The following is a 17,726-nucleotide window of genomic DNA, read 5'->3' as shown; positions in this document are numbered from 1 at the left end:
TCCTAAAATTATTTACTTTTCCTAAAGATAATAAAGTAATATACACATATATACATCCAAATCATTGTAATTTATTAATGTAAGGTGTCATAAATATAAAGGGAAAGGGTTAAGAAGCTCTGATACAGTACTATAAAATCCTCTTACCTGTAAAGAGTTAAGAAGCTTGGGTAACCTGGCTGGCACCTGACCTAGAAATGACCAATGGGGGGACAAGATACTTTCAAATCTGGGGGGGGCGGGCGGGGAGGCTTTGTCTGTGTGTGTGTGGTACCTTTGCCGGGCATAGATCAAGGATGCAAGCCCTCCAACTCCTGTAAAGTTAGTAAGTAATCTAGTTAGTAAGTAATCTAGCTAGAAAATACGTTAGGTTTTCTTTGTTTTGGCTTTTGAAATTCGCTGTGCTGGAGGAAATGTGCATTCCTGTTTTTGTGTCTTTTGTAACTTAAGGTTTTGCCTAGAGGGATTCTCTATGTTTTGAATCTGACTGCCTGTAAGATTATCTTTCATTCTGATCTTACAGAGTTGATCTCTTATCTTTTTTTGTTCTTCTAATAAAGTTCTGTTTTTTAAGAATCTGATTGGGTTTTTTGGGTCTTAAAAATCCAAGGCTGGTTTGTGCCCATTTGTTTATTCTCAAGCATCCCCAGGAAAGGGGGTGTTAGGGCTTGGGGGGATATTTTGGGGAAATAGGAACTCCAAGTGGTCCTTTCCCTGTTCTTTGTCTAAATCACTTGGTGGTGGCAGCATACTGTTCAAAGACAAAGCGAAATTTGTGCCTTGGGAAAGTGTTTAACCTAAGCTGGTAAGAATAAGCTTAGGGGGTCTTTCATGCGGGTCCCCACATCTGTACGCTAGCGTTCAGAGTGGGGAGGGAACCCTGACATAAGATTTTGGGTTTTTTTTTTGCAAACTCAATAATAAAAATAATGCACAATTATCTCTATTCTTTACTGGGCCTAACAAAATAGAAACCCAAATAAGGTATTTTGCATGTTCTTGTCTTTTTATTATTGTTTCTTTTGCTTTTTGGATAAAAGTGGTTGTCTGTACAACAATTCTGAAGTAAATTTAAAAATGCTTTGACATAATAGAAGTCCAAATAATAATGAAAAACATCTCTGGGCAGCTTGGGTCTGGGGAGGGTTGGGGAGGTGAGGCATGGTTGTGGCTGGCCCAGGGCTTCTCCGGGCAGGTGTGTGTGTGTGTGGGGGGGTTCTTGGGGCTCCTCCAGTTGAGGGGGACACACTCGGGGCTTCTCCAGGTTGGGGTCTTGTGGCTCCAGCCACAGAAGGGCAGCGGTCTTGGGGCTCTGGCTGCTGGGGGGGGGGCAGGCGGAAGTGGTGGAGTCAGGGACGAGCCTCCCCAAAGGGGGGAATCCACCTGCTGCCCATATGCCCACCACTTACCTCCTCACTCCCCCGCCTACCACTTGCCTCCTGCGTCCCTCCTCAGTTCCCCACCCGCCGCTCGCCTCCTCGCTCCCCTGCCACAGACACCCCCGTGCCTGCCACGAGAACCCCCACTCGCTGGTGGCTCATTGCTCGCCTCCTCACTCCCCCACTCGCAGCCAGACCCACCCCCCACCTGCCTCCTCACTCTGCTGCTGGCTCGCTGCTTGCCTGCTTACTCCCCCGCCAGGCCACCCTGCCAGCCACTTGCCTCACCACTCGCCTCCTCCCCCCACCCCAACTGCTCACCTTGCTCCTTAAGCCTTGTGTGTCCCACCTGTGTCTCCAGAGAGGCGGCACATGCAGGAGCAACAGGAAGGAAGGGGAGGGAGCAGATGCTTCCTGCTCCCACTGCCCAGGAACCTGCCTGAGCCGCAGGGAAACCCCCGGTATCCACATGCTGCAACAGTGGCCACATTTGAGAAACAGGGCCCTAGTGTGAGGGATGTAATTTTGCCATCCCCATAAAAACCACCCAGATCTCAGTTCGCACATGCGAAGATTTGTTAGAGGCAGGCAGAAAAATTCTACAAAGATTCTGTATCGCTTCAGCGGGCCTGTAAGTAATGGCTGCTATGACTCAGCAAGGGTATGTGACCAGACCACATGATACTGGACTCCATTTTGGGTACCTGTATTTTTCCACAAACTGGGCTGGGAACTATTTTTGGAACAAAGGGTTCCCATCGTATGTTAAAACTATCTAAGGTGGGGTGTGACATATAGTGGCCTCATGCCCCACATAAGAGAACTCCTGGAAACATCTGAGAAACAAAGACTGAACGGAGAGAAGGATTTCTAGCCTGTGTATGGAAACCTGGTGGACTGCTTGTATCAGCAGCCAGGGTGAAAAATTGCTAATTCATATCCAATCTCTCTAGTATTTTAGGCTTAGTTTGTGGGGGTTTTTATTTGCTAGGTAATCTGTTTGATCTGTTTGCTATCACTTAAAATCTATCTTCTTTTAATAAACTTGGTTTTTTGCTTTATCTAAATCAGTGTGCCTTTGAGTGCAGGGTCTGGGGAAAAAATCTCAGTTTGGTTAACACAGGCTTGTTGCATATTCCTCTCCACATTAAGGGAGGGGCGAACTAAGTAATAAATTCATACTGATTGAGGTTTTGACCAAAGCGGGACAGTACAGCTCTGGGGTCCTAGGCTGGAAAGCTGGGGGTATCTTGGCTGTAGCCTCTCCATTGTTGGTTCCAGCAGTGACTGGTCACAGCTAGTAACTGCAGCTGGGTGTGTCCCTGCCTGTGTAAATGCTGCTGGCAGTCTAGGACCAGGAGCGGGTCTACAGCTTGTCACAGCAGCACAGTGCTGAGAGGGAACCCCGGGTGATGAGTCAGATGGCTCAGTGATACCCCAGTTCCAGGTGACACCCCGGGGGGAACACATCACAATATGCTCTATTCAAACTGAATAATTTCAGGGAAGTTCTGTGTTATGCAGGAGGTCAGACTCTAGATGATGACAGTGTTTCAATTGTTCTAAATGAAGTAAAAATCTAAAATGAACCAAACTGTACCATGGAATCTCTATGCATAGTAATTCCATGCTTGAATAATAAGAGTATAGCAGTAGGGATATACTACTGACCACCTGACCAGGATAGTGATGATGATTGTGAAATGCTCAGGGAGATTAGAGAGGCTATTAAAATAAAAAACTCAATAATAATGGGGGATTTCAACTATCCCCATATTGACTGGGTACATATCACCTCATGATGGGATGCAGAGATAAAGTTTCTTGACATCTTAAATGACTGTTTCTTGGAGCAGCTAGACCTGGAACCCACAAGAGAAGAGTCAATTCCTGATTTAGTCCTAAGTGGAGCACAGGATCAGGTCCAAGACGTGCATATAGCTGGACTGCTTGGTAATAGTGACCATAATATAATTAAATTTAACATCCCTGTGGTGGGGAAAACACCACAGTGGCCCAACACTGTAGCATTTAATTTCAGAAAGGGGAACTACACAAAAATGAGGAGGTTAGTTAAATAGAAATTAAAAGGTACAGTGCCACAAGTGAAATCCCTGCAACCTGTATGGAAACTTTTTAAAGACACCATAATAGAGGCTCAACTTAAATGTATACCCCACATTAAAAAAACATAGTAAGAGAAGCAAAAAAGAGCCACCGTGGCTAATCAACAAAGTAAAAGAAGCAGTGAGAGGCAAAAAGGCATCCTCTTAAAAAGTGGAAGTTAAATCCTAGTGAGGAAAATAGAAAGGAGCATAAACTCTGGCAAGTGTTGTTTAAAAATATAATTAGGAAGGACAAAAAAGAATGTGAAGAACAGCTAGCCAAAGACTCAACAAGTAACAGCAAGTACATCAGAAGCAGGAAGCCTGCTAAACAACCAGTGGGGCCACTGGACGATCAACATGCTAAGGAGCACTCAAGGATGATAAGGTCATTGCGGAGAAACTCAATGAATTCTTTGCATCAGTCTTCATGGTTCAGGAGGTGAGGGAGATTCCCAAACCTGAGCCATTCCTTTTAGGTGACAAATCTGAGGAACTGTCCCAGATTGAGGTGTCATTAGAGGAGGAACAAATTGGTTAACTAAACAGTAATAAGTCACCAGGACCAGATGGTATTCACCCAAGAGTTCTGAAGGAACTCAAATGTGAAATTGCAGGACTACTAACTGTAGTCTGTAACCTGTCATTAAAATCAGCTTCTATATCAAATGACTGGAGGATAGCTAATGTGACGCCAATTTTTAAAAAGAACAAAATTGTCAGACACATAGATGAACATAATTTGTTGGGGAAGAGTCAACATGTTTTTTTAAAGGGAAATCATGACTCACCAATCTACTAGAATTCTTTCAGGGGGTCAACAAGCATGTGGACAAGGGGGATCCAGTGGATATAGTGTATTTAGATTTTCAGAAAGCCTTTGACAAGGTCCCTCACCAAAGGCTATTAAGCAAAGTAAGCAGTCATGGGATAAGAGGGAAGGTCCTCTCATGGATTGGTAACTGGTTAAAAGATAGGAAGCAAAGGGTATGGATAAATGATCAGTTTTCAGAATGAAGAGACGTAAATAGTGGTGTACCCCAGGGGTATGTACTGGGACCAGTCCTATTCAACATATTCATAAATGATCTGAAAAAAGGGGTAAACAGTGAGGTGGCAAAATTTGCAGATGATACCAAACTACTCAAGATAGTTAAGTCCCAGGCAGACTGTAAAAAGCTACAAAAAGATTCTCTGAAAATACCCACTCAATGTGCAGCGGCACTCAAAAAAGCCAACAGAATGTTGGGCATCATTAAGAAAGGGATAGATTATGTGATACAGCATGGCCAGAGGGCAGCAGGAGAGTGTTAGAAGGGAGACTTATTCCCTGTAGAGGTAAGAGAGGTTGCTATAGATTAATTAAAGCACCGGAAGCCAATTAAAGCACCGGAAGCCAATTAAAGCACCGGAAGCCAGTCACCTAATAAAACCCCCCTGCTTCAATCAGACAGGAGGAGGAGTTGAAGCAGAGTGGTTTGGTGCTGGAGCAGAGAGCAGTTTGGAGGGAAGCAGAGGAGAGTTTGGAGAAGTGCTGAGGTGGGCTAAGAAGACCAAGACCCTAGGTAAAGGGACACCTGGTTTGTGCAGAGGGAGGGCAGGAAGCCTCACAAGCTGAAGGGCAGGAGAGGGAAGTAGCCCAGGGGAAGGAACCGCTAGTTCAAGTGGTTTACCGCTATCCCTAGGGCCCCTGGGCTGGGACCCAGAGTAGAGGGCAGGCCTGGGTGCCTCCCTCTCCACTCCCCTCCTTTAGGACACTAGAGGGGCAGTTAATACCCCAGTTCAGGGGCAAGAAATGGTGCCCTGAAACCCCCACACACAAGAAGAGAAAGCGTGAGACCCATCATAGTAGTGCCGGCAATTTGCCACACGTGGTGTTAGCAGTGGGATCTACGTGCTGGGGACTTAAACCAGGGTTAGCCAAAACCCTCCCATCCCTAAGATGGACAATGTGGTCAAGGCCCTAATACAAGCCACCGCAGCCCTGCTGCAACAGCTGGTGAACCAGATGAAGGCCCTTATGGAGCTGAACCGCAACTGCGATGGGACCTGGACCATACGGGCCAGCCACTGCCTACAGAAAACGACACGGGAGAATGATGTGGAGGCATACCTCCTGGCTTTTCAAAGACCAGCCCTGTGGAAGGCCTGGCCCCAAGATCAGTGGCCCAATATCTAAACAAATACTTTGCCTCAGCTAATAAAGCTAATGAGGATCTTAGGGATAATGGTAGCATGACAAATGTGAATGAGGATATGGAGGTAGATATTACCACATCTGAAGTAGAAGCGAAACTCGAACAGCTTAATGGGACTAAATCGGGGGGCCCAGATAATCTTCATCCAAGAATATTAAAGGAATTGGCACATGAAATTGCAAGCCCATTAGCAAGAATTTTTAATGAATCTGTAAACTCAGGGGTTGTACCGTATGACTGGAGAATTGCTAACATAGTTCCTATTTTTAAGAAAGGGAAAAAAAGTGATCCAGGTAACTACAGGCCTGTTAGTTTGACGTCTGTAGTATGCAAGGTCTTGGAAAAAATTTTGAAGGAGAAAGTAGTTAAGGACATTGAGGTCAATGGTAAATGGGACAAAATACAAGATGGTTTTACAAAAGGTAGATCATGCCAAACCAACCTGATCTCCTTCTTTGAGAAAGTAACAGATTTTTTAGACAAAGGAAATGCAGTGGATCTAATTTACCTAGATTTCAGTAAGGCATTTGATACGGTGCCACATGGGGAATTATTAGTTAAATTGGAAAAGATGGGGATCAATATGAAAATTGAAAGGTGGGTAAGGAATTGGTTAAAAGGGAGACTACAGCGGGTCATACTAAAAGGTGAACTGTCAGACTGGAGGGAGGTTACCAGGGGAGTTCCTCAGGGATTGGTTTTGGGACCAATCTTATTTAATCTTTTTATTACTGACCTCAGCACAAAAAGTGGGAGTGTGCTAATAAAGTCTGCGGATGATACAAAGCTGGGAGGTATTGCCAATTTAGAGAGAGACCGGGATATCATACAGGAGGATCTGGGTGACTTTGTAAACTGGAGTAATAGTAATACGATGAAATTTAATAGTGAGAAGTGTAAGGTCATGCATTTAGGGATTAATCATAAGAATTTTAGTTATAAGCTGGGGACACATCAATTAGAAGTAACGGAGGAGGAGAAGGACCTTGGAGTATTGGTTGATCACAGGATGACTATAAGCCGCCAATGTGATATGGCCATGAAAAAAGCTAATGCGGTCTTGGGATGCATCAGGCGAGGTATTTCCAGTAGAGATAAGGAGGTGTTAGTACCATTATACAAGGCACTGGTGAATCCTCATCTGGAATACTGTGTGCAGTTCTGGTCTCCCATGTTTAAGAAAAATGAATTCAAACTGGAGCAGGTACAGAGAAGGGCTACTAGGATGATCCGAGGAATGGAAAACCTGTCTTATGACAGGAGACTCAAGGAGCTTGGCTTGTTTAGCCTAACCAAAACAAGGTTGAGGGGAGATATGATTGTTCTCTATAAATATATCAGAGGGATAAATACCGAAGAGGGAGAGGAATTATTTAAGCTCGGTACCAATGTGGACACAAGAACAAATGGATATAAACTGGCCATCAGGAAGTTTAGACTTGAAATTAGAAGAAGGTTTCTAACCATCAGAGGAGTGAAGTTCTGGAATAGACTTCCAAGGGAAGCAGTGGGGGCAAAAGACCTATCTTGCTTCAAGATTAAACGCGATAAGTTTATGGAGGAGATGGTATGATGGGATAACATGATTTTGGCACTTAATTGATCTTTAACTATTCATGGTAAATGGGCCCAATGGCCTGTGATGGGATGTTAGATGGGGTGGGATCTGAGTTACTACAGAGAATTCTTTCCTGGGTATCTGGCTGGTGAATCTTGCCCACATGCTCAGGGTTTCAGCTGATCGCCATATTTAGGGTCAAGAAGGAATTTTCCTCCAGGGCAGATTGGCAGAGGCCCTGGGGGGTTTTCGCCTTCCTCTGTAGCATGGGACACGGGTCACTTGCTGGAGGATTCTCTGCACCTTGAAGTCTTTAAACCATGATTTGAGGACTTCCATAGCTCAGACATAAGCGAGAGGTTTATTGCAGGAGTGGGTGGGTGAGATTCTGTGGCCTGCATTGTGCAGAAGGTCAGACTAGATGATCATAATGGTCCCTTCTGACCTTAATATCTATGAGTCTATCTATGAGTCTATGAGTCTGGTATCCTTGTCCCGTTCCTCTGTGGGGAGGCCCAGAAGGTCTACTATGATATGGCCGCGGAGTCTGCAGCAGATTACTCCCAGCTGAAGGCAGAGATCCTGGCCAGATCCGGAGTAACGACAGCATTGCGAGCCCAGAGGTTCCATGAGTGGCAGTATACGGAGGACAAGACACCCTAATCGCAATTGTTTGACCTGATCCACCTGACCTGGAAATGGCTGCACCCTGAGGCCCTCAGCTCTGAGAAGATGATGGAGCTCCTGGTACTGGACCGGTATAGGAGGGGGCTACCACCAGGCCTCCGGGCTTGGGTTGGCCAGAATGACCCCTTCACTTATGATGAGTTGATCTCCCTCGTGGAAAGATAGCTGGCAGCCCGCGAACTGTTCCAGACCCCAGGGGGTAAGACACAGCAAAACAGGAAGCCAGTCCCAAACCCAAGGCCCCAGACTGTCGAGAACTCCAGGAGAACCAAAACTGGGAGGAAAGACACCGAGGAATGGCCCGAGGCCAAGAAGGGACCTGGGGGTTTGGGAAGAGAGGGCTGAGGGGCCAGCCAAATAGCCCCAGGCAGAGGGCGGCAACTGGAATAAGGGAGCGGTGTTATGAGTGTGGGAAATTGGGGCATATAGCAGCCCAATGCCCCAACAGGGAAGAGCCTATGCAATGTAATCTAGGGGATCATGGGGAGCAATGTGGCCTAATCGGCCTGCTAGGGGTCGCAATGACCTCGCATGGGTATACAAGATTAGCAAAAATGAATGGTATTGAGACCATAGCATTCGTAGATTCCAGGAGTGCTGTCACGCTGGTCTCAGGGAATTTGGCGGGGCAAGACCAACTAACCCAGGCCAAAAGTACAGGGACATCTAGGAGTAGACAAGATACTGGATAGAGTCCTAAGAAGGTTTTATTGGCCAGGAATACATGCAGAGGTCCAGCACTATTGTGCCTCCTGCGCTGAATGCCAGTTGCATAGCCCCCAACCTCACTTGCGAGCCCCATTAGTACCTTTGCCTATTATTGAAGTCCCTTTCGAGAGGATAGCCATGGACATAGTGGGCCCACTGGAAAGATCGGCATGGGGCCACCAAAATGTACTAGTCATCCTTGACTATGCCACATGGTATCCAGAAACCATTCCTTTAAGAAACCCCACATCCAAGGCAATAGCAAAAGAACTACTCCAGAGTGGGCAACCCTAAGGAGATCCTGACAGACCAAGGAACCCCTTTCATGTCAAAATTAATTAAAGACTTATGTACCCTACTTCGCATCCAGGCCATATGGACTTCAGTCTACCATCCACAAACAGATGGACTGGTCGAGTGGTTTAACCGTACTCTTAAAAGTATGATCCGGAAGGTGGTAGCACAGGACGGAAAAGATTGGGATACCCTTCTACCATATCTAATGTTTGCTATATGGGAAGTCCCCCAGGCATCCACTGGTTTCTCTCCCTTTGAACTACTATACGGACGTCACCCAGGCGGAATGTTAGATATTGCCAAGGAAGATTGGGATGAACAACCCAATCCAGGAAAGAATGTCATTGAGCACGTGACACAGATGAGAGAGCGAATAACTCGAGTAACCCCTATAGTACGAGAACATTTGGAAAAAGCACAAGAGGCCCAGCGGACATATTACAACCGTGGGGCGAAAGTACAGAGATTTCAGCAGGGGGAACGGGTGATGGTGCTAGTGCCGATAGCAGAAAGCAAACTCCTAGCCAGCTGGCATGGATCATATGAGATAGTGGAAGCCATTGGGGAGGTGAACTATAAGGTCAGACAACCAGACCGCTGAAGGCCAGAGCAAATCTACCACATCAACTTACTGAAACCCTGGCGTGACCGAGAGACGTGCCCGGTCATTTGGGGAGCTCCACCCCAGACAGACGACCCACAGGAGCAGGTGAAGATATCTCCTGAGTTAACTCCAGAACAATGAACAGAGGTCATTGATATGATCCAATGGAACCAGGATGTGTTCTGTACACAGCCAGGCCGTACGACACTGGTACAACATCATATTGTCTCCAGTCCCGGAGTAAGGGTGACGATAAGACCGCACCGAATACCGGAAGTTAAAAGGGAAGAAATTAGGACAGAAGTGAAGAAGATGCTGGAACTCGGGGTTATTGAAGAATCCCACAGCCAGTGGTCCAGCCTCATTGTCCTAGTCCCCAAGCCTGACGGCACCCTGAGGTTTTGCAACGACTTCCAGAAGTTGAATGAAGTATCCCAATTTGATGCCAATCCAATACCACACATTGACAAGCTAGTTGATCAGTTAGGCAAGGCCTGATACCTAACCACTCTGGACGTGACCAAAGGATATTGGAAAATTCCCCTGGCTGAGAATGCCAAGGAAAAGACTGCCTTCTCTACACCCGATGGCCTGTTCCAATACACTGTCCTCCCTTTCGGACTCCATGAGGCCCCTGCAACATTCCAATGACTTATGGACAAATTGCTGTGACCCCATGCCAAGTATGCCACCACCTATCTAGACGACATAGTCATCCATAGCCCTGACTGGTAAACACACCTAGAAAAAGTAGAAGCAGTGCTAGATGCCCTGCGGAAGGCCGGCCTCACTGCCAACCCTCTCAAGTGCATGATAGGACTAGCTGAGGCCAGATACCTCGGGTATGTAGTAGGGAGAGATTTGGTGAAACCCCAATGGAACAAAGCGGAGGCAATACAAGGTTGGCCTCGACCAGTCCGCAAAAAGCAGGTCAGAGCATTTCTAGGGATAGTAGGATACTATCGGAGATTCATCCCTCATTTCGTCACAAGAGCAGGGCCATTGACAGATTTGATAAAGGCTCAGGGCCCCGAGATAGTAAAGTGGACTGATGCGGCAGAAGGAGCATTTGCAAATTTAAGGACAGCCCTTTGCTGCTATCCAGTACTCATAGCCCCAGGCTTCGAGAGGGAATTCATCCTACAGACAGATGCCTCGGAGGCAGGGCTAGGAGCCGTCCTCTCGCAGATGGTAGAGGAGGAGGAACACCCAATCTTGTACCTCAGCTGGAAACTCCTCCCCAGGGAACAAAAGTATGCCGTCATTGAAAAGGAATGGCTGGCAGTAAAATGGGCTATGGAGACTCTCCGCTACTACCTACTGGGGCGGCGGTTTACCCTTGTGACAGACCACGCCCCACTACAGTGGATGCACAGAAACAAGGAGAAGAATGCAAGAGTGACTAGGTGGTTCCTATCCCTGCAGCCCTTCCATTTCCGGGTACAGCACAGGGCCGGAAGCCAACACGGCAACGCTGGTGGCCTATCATGACAGCACTGCCTCTAGTCAAGTAGCCCAACCCCATGGTGTTGAGCGGGGTGGGGGGGGTGGATATGTGATACAGCATGGCCAGAGGGCAGCAGGAGAGTGTTAGAAGGGAGTCTCATTCCCCGTAGAGGAAAGAAAGTTTGCTATAGATTAATTAAAGCATCTGAAGCCAATTAAAACTCCAGAAGCCAATTAGAGCACCTGAAGCCAGTCACCTGATAAAAACCACTGCTTCAATCAGACAGAAGGAGGGGTTGAAGCAGAGTGGTTTGGTGCTGGAGCAGAGAGCAGTTTGGAGGGAAGCAGAGGAGAGTTTGGAAAAGTGCTGAGGTGGGGTAAGAAGACCAAGACCCGAGGGGGAACTGAGTCATCTATCTGCCACCCCGACCGGGAAAACCAAGAAGTGTGCTGCTTGCCAGGAGCTAGGATTCAGGATGTGACGGAGAGACTAACAAGAGTCATCAAGTCCTCAGATCGCTACCCCTTCCTGCTTCTCCACATGGGCACCAATGATACTGCCAAGAATGACCTTGAGCGGATCACTGCAGACTACGTGGCTCTGGGAAGAAGGATAAAAGAGATTGAGGTGCAAGTGGTCTACTCGTCCATCCTCCCCGTGGAAGGAAAAGGCCTGGGTAGAGACCGTCGAATCGTGGAAGTCAATGAATGGCTATGCAGGTGGTGTCGGAGAGAAGGCTTTGGATTCTTAGATCATGGGATGGTGTTCCAAGAAGGAGGAGTGCTAGGCAGAGACGGGCTCCACCTAACGAAGAGAGGGAAGAGCATCTTCGCAAGCAGGCTGGCTAACCTAGTGAGGAGGGCTTTAAACTAGGTTCACCGGGGGAAGGAGACCAAAGCCCTGAGGTAAGTGGGGAAGTGGGATACCGGGAGGAAGCATGAGCAGGAGCGTGTGAGAGGGGAGGGCTCCTGCCTCATACTGAGAAAGAGGGACGATCAGCGAGTTATCTCAGGTGCCTATACACAAATGCAAGAAGCCTGGGAAAGAAGCAGGGAGAACTGGAAGTCCTGGCACAGTCAAGGAATTATGATGTGATTGGAATAATAGAGACTTGGTGGGATAACTCACATGACTGGAGTACTGTCACATGACTGGAGTAATGTCATAAACTGTTCAGGAAGGACAGGCAGGGCAGAAAAGGTGGGGGAGTTGCATTGTATGTAAGGGAGCAGTATGACTGCTCAGAGCTCTGGTATGAAACTGCAGAAAAACCTGAGTGTCTCTGGATTAAGTTTAGAAGTGTGAGCAACAAGGGTGATGTCGTGGTGGGAGTCTGCTATAGACCACTGGACCAGGGGGATGAGGTGGACGAGGCTTTCTTTCAGCAACTCACGGAAGTTACTAGATCGCAGGCCCTGGTTCTCATGGGAGACTTCAATCACCCTGATATCTACTGGGAGAGCAATACAGCGGTGCACAGACAATCCAGGAAGTTTTTGGCAAGTGTAGGGGACAATTTCCTGGTGCAAATGCTAGAGGAACCAACTAGGGGCAGAGCTCTTCCTGACCTGCTGCTCACAAACTGGGAAGAATTAGTAGGGGAAGCAAAAGTGAATGGGAACCTGGGAGGCAGGGACCATGAGATGGTCAAGTTCAGGATCCTGACACAGGGAAGAGAGGAGAGGAGCAGAATACAGACCCTGGACTTCAGATAAGTAGACTTTGTCTCCCTCAGGGAACGGATGGGCAGGATCCCCTGGGAGAATAACATGAGGGGGAAAGGAGTCCAGGAGAGCTGGCTGTATTTTAAAGAATCCTTATTGAGGTTACAGGGACAAATCATCCCAATGTGTAGAAAGAATACTAAATATGGCAGGCAACCAGCTTGGCTTAACACTGAAATACTTGCTGATCTTAAACACAAAAAAGAAACTTACAAGAAGTGGAAGATTTGGACAAATGACCAGGGAAGAGTATAAAAATATTGCTCAGGCATTCAGGAGTGAAATCAGGAAGGCCAAATCACACCTGGAGTTGCAGCTAGCAAGAGATGTTAAGAGAAACAAGAAGGGTTTCTTCAGGTATGTTAGCAATAAGAAGAAAGTCAAGGAAAGTGTGGGCCCCTTACTGAATGAGGGAGGCAACCTGGTGACAGAGAATGTGGAAAAAGCTAATTTACTCAATGCTTTTTTTGCCTCTGTCTTCACGAACAAGGTCAGCTCCCAGACTACTGCACTGGGCAGCACAGTATGGGGAGGAGGTGACCTGCCCTCTGTGGAGAAAGAAGTGGTTCGGGACGATTTAGAAAAGCTGGACGAGCACAAGTCCATGGGGCCGGATGCGCTGCATCTGAGAGTGCTAAAGGAGTTGGCGGATGTGATTGCAGAGCCATTGGCCATTATCTTTGAAAACTCATGGTGATCGGGGTAAGTCCCGGACGACTGGAAAAAGGCTAATGTAGTGCCCATCTTTAAAAAAGGGAAGAAGGAGGATCCTGGGAGCTACAGGCCAGTCAGCTTCACCTCAGTCCCTGGAAAAATCATGGAGCAGGTCCTCAAGGAATCAATTCTGAAGCACTTAGAGGAGAGGAAAGTGATCAGGAACAGTCAGCATGGATTCACCAAGGGCAAGTCATGCCTCACTAATCTAATTGCCTTCTATGACAAGATAACTGGCTCTGTTGATGAGAGGAAAGCAGTGGACATATTGTTCCTTGACTTTAGCAAAGCTTTTGACATGGTCTCCCACAGTATTCTTCCCAGCAAGTTAAAGAAGTATGGGCTAGATGAATGGACTATAAGGTGGATAGAAAGTTGGCTAGATTGGTGGGCTCAACGGGTAGTGATCAATGGCTCCATGTCTAGTTGGCAGGCAGTATCAAGTGGAGTGCCCCAAGGGTCGGTCCTGGGGCCGGTTTTGTTCAATATCTTCATAAATGATCTGGAGGATGGTGTGGATTGCACCCTCAGTAAGTTTGCAGATGACACTAAACTGGGAGGAGAGGTAGATACACTGGAGGGTAGGGATAGGATACAGAGGGACCTAGACAAATTAGAGGATTGGGCCAAAAGAAATCTGATGAGGTTCAACAAGGACAAGTGCAGAGTCCTGCACTTAGGACGGAAGAATCCAATGCACCGCTACAGACTAGGGACCGAGTGGCTCGGCAGCAGTTCCGCAGAAAAGGACCTAGGGGTTACAGTGGACGAGAAGCTGGATATGAGTCAACAGTGTGCCCTTGTTGCCAAGAAGGCCAATGGCATTTTGGGATGTATAAGTAGGGGCATTGCCAGCAGATTGAGGGACGTGATCGTTCCTCTCTATTCGACATTGGTGAGGCCTCATCTGGAGTACTGTGTCCAGTTTTGGGCCCCACACTACAAGAAGGATGTGGAAAAATTGGAAAACGTCCAGCGGAGGGCAACAAAAATTATTAGGGGACTGGAACACATGACTTATGAGGAGAGGCTGAGGGAACTGGGATTGTTTAGTCTGCGGAAGAGAAGAATGAGGGGGGATTTGATAGCTGCTTTCAACTACCTGAAAGGGGGTTCCAAAGAGGATGGATCTAGACTATTCTCAGTGGTAGCGGATGACAGGACAAGGAGTAATGGTCTCAAGTTGCAGTGGGGGAGGTTTAGTTTGGATATTAGGAAAAACGTTTTCACTAGGAGAGTGGTGAAACACTGGAATGCGTTACCTAGGGAGGTGGTGGAATCTCCTTCCTTAGAAGTTTTTAAGGTCAGGCTTGACAAAGCCCTGGCTGGGATGATTTAGTTGGGGATTGGTCCTGCTTTGAGCAGGGGGTTGGACTAGATGACCTCCTGAGGTCCCTTCCAACCCTGATATTCTATGATTCTATGAAGGGACACCTGGTTTGTGCAGAGGGAGGGCAGGAAGCCCCACAAGCTGAAGGGCAGGAGAGGGAAGTAGCCCAGGAGAAGGAACCGCTAGTTCAAGCAGTTTACCGCTATCCCTAGGGCCCCTGGGCTGGGACCCAGAGTAGAGGGCAGGCCTCTCTCCACTCCCCTCCTCTAGGACACTAGTGGGGCATTTAATACCCCAGTTCAGGGGGAAGAAGCGGTGCCCTGAACGTCCCCCAAGAAGAGAAAGTGCGAGACCCATCATAGCAGTGCCGGCAATTTGCCACACGAATAAGACAGAAAATATCATATTGCCTCTATATAAATCCCTGGTACGCCCACATCTTGAATACTGCATGCATATGTGGCCGCCCCTTCTCAAAAAAGATATATTGGAATTAGAAAGGTTCAGAAAAGAGCAACAAAAATGATTAGGGGTATGGAACGGCTGCCATATCAGGAGATATTAATAAGACTGGGACTTTTCAGCTTGGAAAAAAGACGAATAAGGGGGGATATGATTGAGGTCTATAAAATCATGATGGTGTAGAAAAAGTAATTAAGGAAGTGTTATTTACTCCTTCTGATAACAGAATAACTAGGGGTCACCAAATGAAATTAATAGGCAGCAGATTTAAAATAAATGAAAGGAAGTATTTTTTCACACAATGCACAGTCAACCTGTGGAACTCCTTGCCAGAGGATGTTGTGAAGTCCAAGACTATAAAAGGATTAAAAAAAGAGCTAGATAAATTCATGGAGGATAGGTCCTTCAATGGCTATTAGCCAGGATGTGCAGGGATGGTGTCCCTAGCCTCTGTTTGCCAGAAGGTGGAAATGGCAACAGGGGATGGATCACTTGATGATTATCTGTTCTGTTCATTCCCTCTGGGACACCTGGCATTGGCCACTGTTGGAAGACATGATACTGGGCTAGATGGACCTTTGGTTTGACCCAGTATGGCCGTTCTTAAAGCAGATATGCAGCCTTGAATCTCCAAGGTGATCTCTTCTTCCCTCTAATCCTTCAGCTGAGGGATAGGTACCTTTGCCTATCGCCATAGATTCTAACCTCACTTCTCCTATTAACTGGCATTAATAATTTTATGCACTTCATAATTCTTACTACTAAACAAAGACTCAGGTGTCAGACCTCCCCTTTCACAGAAAAAAGAACAGAGGTTTCATAACATCATCCTCACAGAGCTGGGAACAGAACCCAGGTTTCTCATCCACTCCAGTCTCATCCTCTTAGCCACATTACTTCTTAGAAAGAATTTGCCAAACCTATCAGCGTGAGTAAAGTAGACTGTTTCTGCATATCTAGACCATTGTTTTAGAGAAAAATGGCTTACTATTGCTTCCACATAGTGCAGTCGCCCTTCCATGTCACTGGTACTAGTCTATGCTGAAGTACAAAAAGTTCCAGACCCTGGAACAAACCCTGCTGTTGATGATGTGCAAGAAGAGGTGTTACAGTTGTTTTGTTTGTCTGTTGAAAAAAACAAACTAGGAAATTACAAAAACTGATTGAAAAACTCAAAAATTTTCATGGGAAAATGACCGTTTGAAATTTTTTCACCAAAAAATGATGGGTTTTCTGTGGGGATTTTTTCTTTTGACTAGAACTTTTCATTTAGTTTTGTAATGACATTTTAAAATGAAAATAATGTTTTTGGCTTAAAACATTTCCGTTTCCATTTTCAGTTTTGTCATTTTCATGGTTCCCCCCATTTTTCTTACACAATACTTTTACACAATAGTTTCTGATGTCTCATTATGTTTGTCTCAGGGACTGCTAAGTTTCTCTGCAGCTCACTTCAGAAAATTAATTGTGCTCCAGGCACACGACTTACCTGCTTTAAAACAGGGGATATTCATGATCTTGTTTGTGAATAAACAGAGGCTTTGGGATTTGTTCTCAAAGGGCAGTAATCCCAACCCTGCATCCGTAAAGTTCTGGTTCAGCGCCATCAAACCAAGCTGGTTTGTCTGATTCCTAAGACTCTTAGCTAGAGGTACTTCACTGCCATACACCATGCTGGCATCCATGAATGAGGTGATTGCATTGATCTGCTCTCGCACAAATGTTCTGGCATTGCACACTGGAGCTGTACGGACGAATGGCATACAAGTATTTGGGTTCTTAATTCGTGGATCATGAGGGGGAATCTGTAGAAAACAAAAGAGAATTACTCCCAATTTAAAGTGTCGAGGTGTTGATAAAGATTGGATTTTTTAAAAAGATATTCCCTAGTTCAAACGGAATTATTCTAGGGAAGATCTATGGCCTATGTTATACAGGAGGTCAGACTAGGTGATCACAATACACCCTGGCCTTAGAATCGATGAATCTACAAATGTTCCAAAGGCATTATCTATTCTTATTATGTATGAAAATAGCAACAGGGGAATTCACAGATTGGACCAGACTCATGGTACATCTAATCTAATGACCTGTCTCTGACAGTGTTCAATAGCAGATGATTCAAAGCAAGGTGCCATGAACCCTGCAGTAGGCAGTCATGAGATAATCTGCCCCCATGAAGGTCTCATTCTAATCCCTAACAGTAAAAGATCAGTTTAAAATCTGAAGTAGGATTTTTTAGAACCTTGTCAAAAATTTTCTTAGCATTAACTATTCTCACTCTGGATGCTCTTGTTATGCATATCCCTCTTTGTATCTTGCTACATTCATCATCTAGTATCAGTAAGTTCCAAAGTCTATTGATTTATATACGGCCCTTATATTTTTTCTGTCATTTTCTCCATCCCATTCTTTATGCATCATAACATCATGTTTCCTTTTTTGACCACAGCTGCATATGGAGCAGAGGTTTTCATTGAAATGTCCACAGTGATGCCCGAGTTCTTTTCCTG

At 46.2% G+C, this 17,726-nt stretch overlaps 1 protein-coding gene across 1 annotated transcript in view; it reads right to left on the bottom strand.

Annotated features, from left to right (window-relative positions):
* Window positions 1-17,726, bottom strand: part of LOC142000578 (myeloperoxidase-like) — a 78,280-nt gene that overhangs the window by 34,652 nt on the left and 25,902 nt on the right. The window contains exon 6 of the mRNA XM_074974959.1: window positions 16,703-17,018. Within this exon, the coding sequence (XP_074831060.1) occupies window positions 16,703-17,018 (316 nt within the window). The remainder of the gene's footprint in view (window positions 1-16,702; window positions 17,019-17,726) is intronic.

The sequence above is a fragment of the Natator depressus genome, chromosome 17 (genome assembly GCF_965152275.1).
Source record: "Natator depressus isolate rNatDep1 chromosome 17, rNatDep2.hap1, whole genome shotgun sequence".
NCBI lineage: Eukaryota > Metazoa > Chordata > Testudines > Cheloniidae > Natator > Natator depressus.
This window is presented reverse-complemented; position numbering and strand designations above follow the sequence as displayed.